The 2,599-nt window shown below is 56.3% G+C and overlaps 1 protein-coding gene across 1 annotated transcript; it reads right to left on the bottom strand.

Annotated features, from left to right (window-relative positions):
- On the bottom strand, positions 1-993 carry LOC311216271 (olfactory receptor 14C36-like; the record flags this gene model as incomplete). The annotated part of the gene is made up of 1 exon (XM_084297819.1): positions 1-993. One exon carries the CDS (start codon positions 991-993, stop codon positions 1-3), a length of 993 nt encoding a protein of 330 aa, XP_084153945.1.
- Between the last annotated feature and the right edge of the window lie 1,606 nt (positions 994-2,599).

Here is a 2,599-nt window from a genome sequence, read left to right as displayed (position 1 = left end):
TCAAGAATTTGCACTAAGAGTGTTTGTTTGCAGAAATCCTATTAGTATTTTATGCACATTATTAATGCTGAAGAAAGGGGTATAAAATAGTTTCCTCACTACATGTTTGAGCTGCTGGTTCCTCATGCTGTAAATGAGGGGATTCACTGCTGGAGGCAACACTGAGTACAGAACAGCCACCACCAGGTCCAGGGATGGGGAAGAGATGGAGGGGGGCCTCAGGTAGGCAAACATGCCAGTGCTGACAAACAGGGAGACCACGGCCAGGTGAGGGAGGCACGTGGAAAAGGCTTTGTGCCGGCCCTGCTCAGAGGGCATCCTCAGCACTGCCCTGAAGATCTGCACATAGGAGAAAACAATGAAAACAAAACAACCAAGGACTAAAGAAACACTAAACACAAGTGCCCCGACTTCCCTGAGGTAGGCATCTGAGCAGGAGAGCTTGAGGATTTGGGGGATTTCACAGAAGAACTGGTCCACAGCATTGCCATGGCAGAGGGGAAGGGAAAATGTAGTGGCCATGTGCAGGACAGCATTGAGAAAGCCACTGCCCCAGGCAGCTTCTGCCATCTGGGCACAAGCTCTGCTGCCCACGAGGCTCCCGTAGTGCAGGGGCTTGCAGATGGCAACATAGCGATCGTAGGCCATGATAGTGAGAAGGAAATATTCTGCTGCTATAAAGAAGAGAAAGAAAAAGACCTGAGCAGCACAGCCTTGATAGGAGATGGCCCTGGTGTCCCAGAGGGCATTGGCCATGGCTTTGGGCAGAGTGGTGGAGATGGATCCCATGTCGAGGAGGGCGAGGTTGAGGAGGAAGAAGTACATGGGGGTGTGGAGGCGGTGGTGGCAGGCTACGGCGCTGAGGATGAGGCCGTTGCCCAGGAGGGCAGCCAGGTAGATGCCCAGGAAGAGCGCGAAGTGCAGGAGCTGCAGCTCGCGCGTGTCTGCAAATGCCAGCAGGAGGAACTCACTCACAGAGCTGATGTTGGGCATTTGCTGTCCATACACATGCTTTCCTGGTAAAGAGCAAAATGCAGAAGAATGTTAAAACAGAGTTCTCTGAGGAAAACCTATTGTGTCTCTTAAAGCACCCTGTAACCTGAGCCTCTCTCTTTGCACAAAAATCTTTTGGCATCTCTCCTGCTTGAGCTCCGGCTGGTGCTGGCTGAGAGTGGCACTGGGAGCAGGGGCTGCTGTAGGCTGCAGAGGAGTCCTCTCTGCTATACAGCAGGAAGGAATCAGGAACATGGGGGAAGCTCAAGTTCAGTTCACTGGTCAGATCAATGAGCTTTTCAGTGTTATTTCAAACAACTCATCTGAATACAGAGTTACACAGGCCACTGCCCACAAGTCGTGTTCTAATCTACCCTGTATTTCCTGTCTTTGAGCCACAGGACCATCCAACTCAGGTGTTTCCTTGAGAAGAAACTGTAGAGAACTGAGAGCAGAGAAGCCCCAGTCCAAGTGCAGCTGGACAGAAACCTCACCTGAGGTGAAGTTCTCACACAGACAGAGCTTGGGAGCATCTCTTTGAGCTCTACCTTCTCTTCTACCCCCACCTGCCCCACAGCCCATGGGCTGCAGGGGGAGAGGAGGCCAGGGAGGGGCTGCTCCAGGGGAAGGCGTCTGCACTGCAGGGCATGGCCACGAGGTGCCCGAATCCCCCCTGCCACGGTGTTTCTGGCAACAGCTCCTTCTGGCCGCCTGCCCCTCTGTGCTGCCTGCAGCTGTCCCTGCCGGGAGCTGCTGCTCTGCGCCCACCTCTTCTTTCCCCCTGCCCGTGCTCACAGACCCCATCCCACATGGCTGTGCTCAGCGCTGCCCTGCAGCACCCTGCCACCAACAGGGCCCTGCCAAGGGGCACCTCCATGGCTGCAGGAGCTACGGGGCAGCTGACAGAGAGCCTGGCATGGCCAGCCAGGGCAGGGTGTTCTGGGCTGACCGGGGGCACCTGCCTTAGGGCACTGCAAGGGGCTTCTGCCAGACTTCCTCACCTTGCACTGCAGCCCAGCAGGACTCTCAAAGCCTACTGCATTGCCCACTGCCCTCCCAGAAACAAGACCCAGCACGAGACCCTTCCAGGAGCTGCAGCTGCATGGCCCTGCAGCCAGACCCTTACCTTGTCAAGGGCTGTGCAGGTTTCTCCTGCAGGCAGCTCTCAGCATCCTCCCACTGCCAACTGCCTCCAAGCCCTCTCTCCTTCCCTCCTCTCTGTGTGCCAGCTGCGGTCAGAGCCCCCAGCCCTGCTGCGCTGTGCAGAGGAGCTGCTCCTGGGCACAGCTGTCTCTCTGCACCAGGGCCCTCTTGCCACGAGCTCTCTCTGTCCAATGAGCCCAACACAGCTCAGCAGCACAGCACCAGCCCAAGGCACTGCAATCACCCCTCTGGGGGCTTTGCTGATGAGCCCACACACGAACCTCAGGCACTCAGAGACAATTGAAGACAGCTCTCCAGAAGTCCAAGTCAGAGGCAAGTTTCCTGCAGTGTCCCCCTGAGGGCCAGCACTGACACAGCCTCCCTTGGAGCTCGTTAGAGCAGAACCCTGGAGGCAGTGAGGACAAGGAGACAAAGGCAATGTGAAGGTGACACTGAGGTGTAG

This window comes from Netta rufina (genome assembly GCF_964035555.1).
Source record: "Netta rufina genome assembly, chromosome: 18".
Classification (NCBI taxonomy): Eukaryota; Metazoa; Chordata; class Aves; order Anseriformes; family Anatidae; genus Netta; species Netta rufina.
The sequence above is the reverse complement of the archived record's forward strand: the minus strand, read 5'-3'. Positions and strand labels throughout refer to the sequence as shown.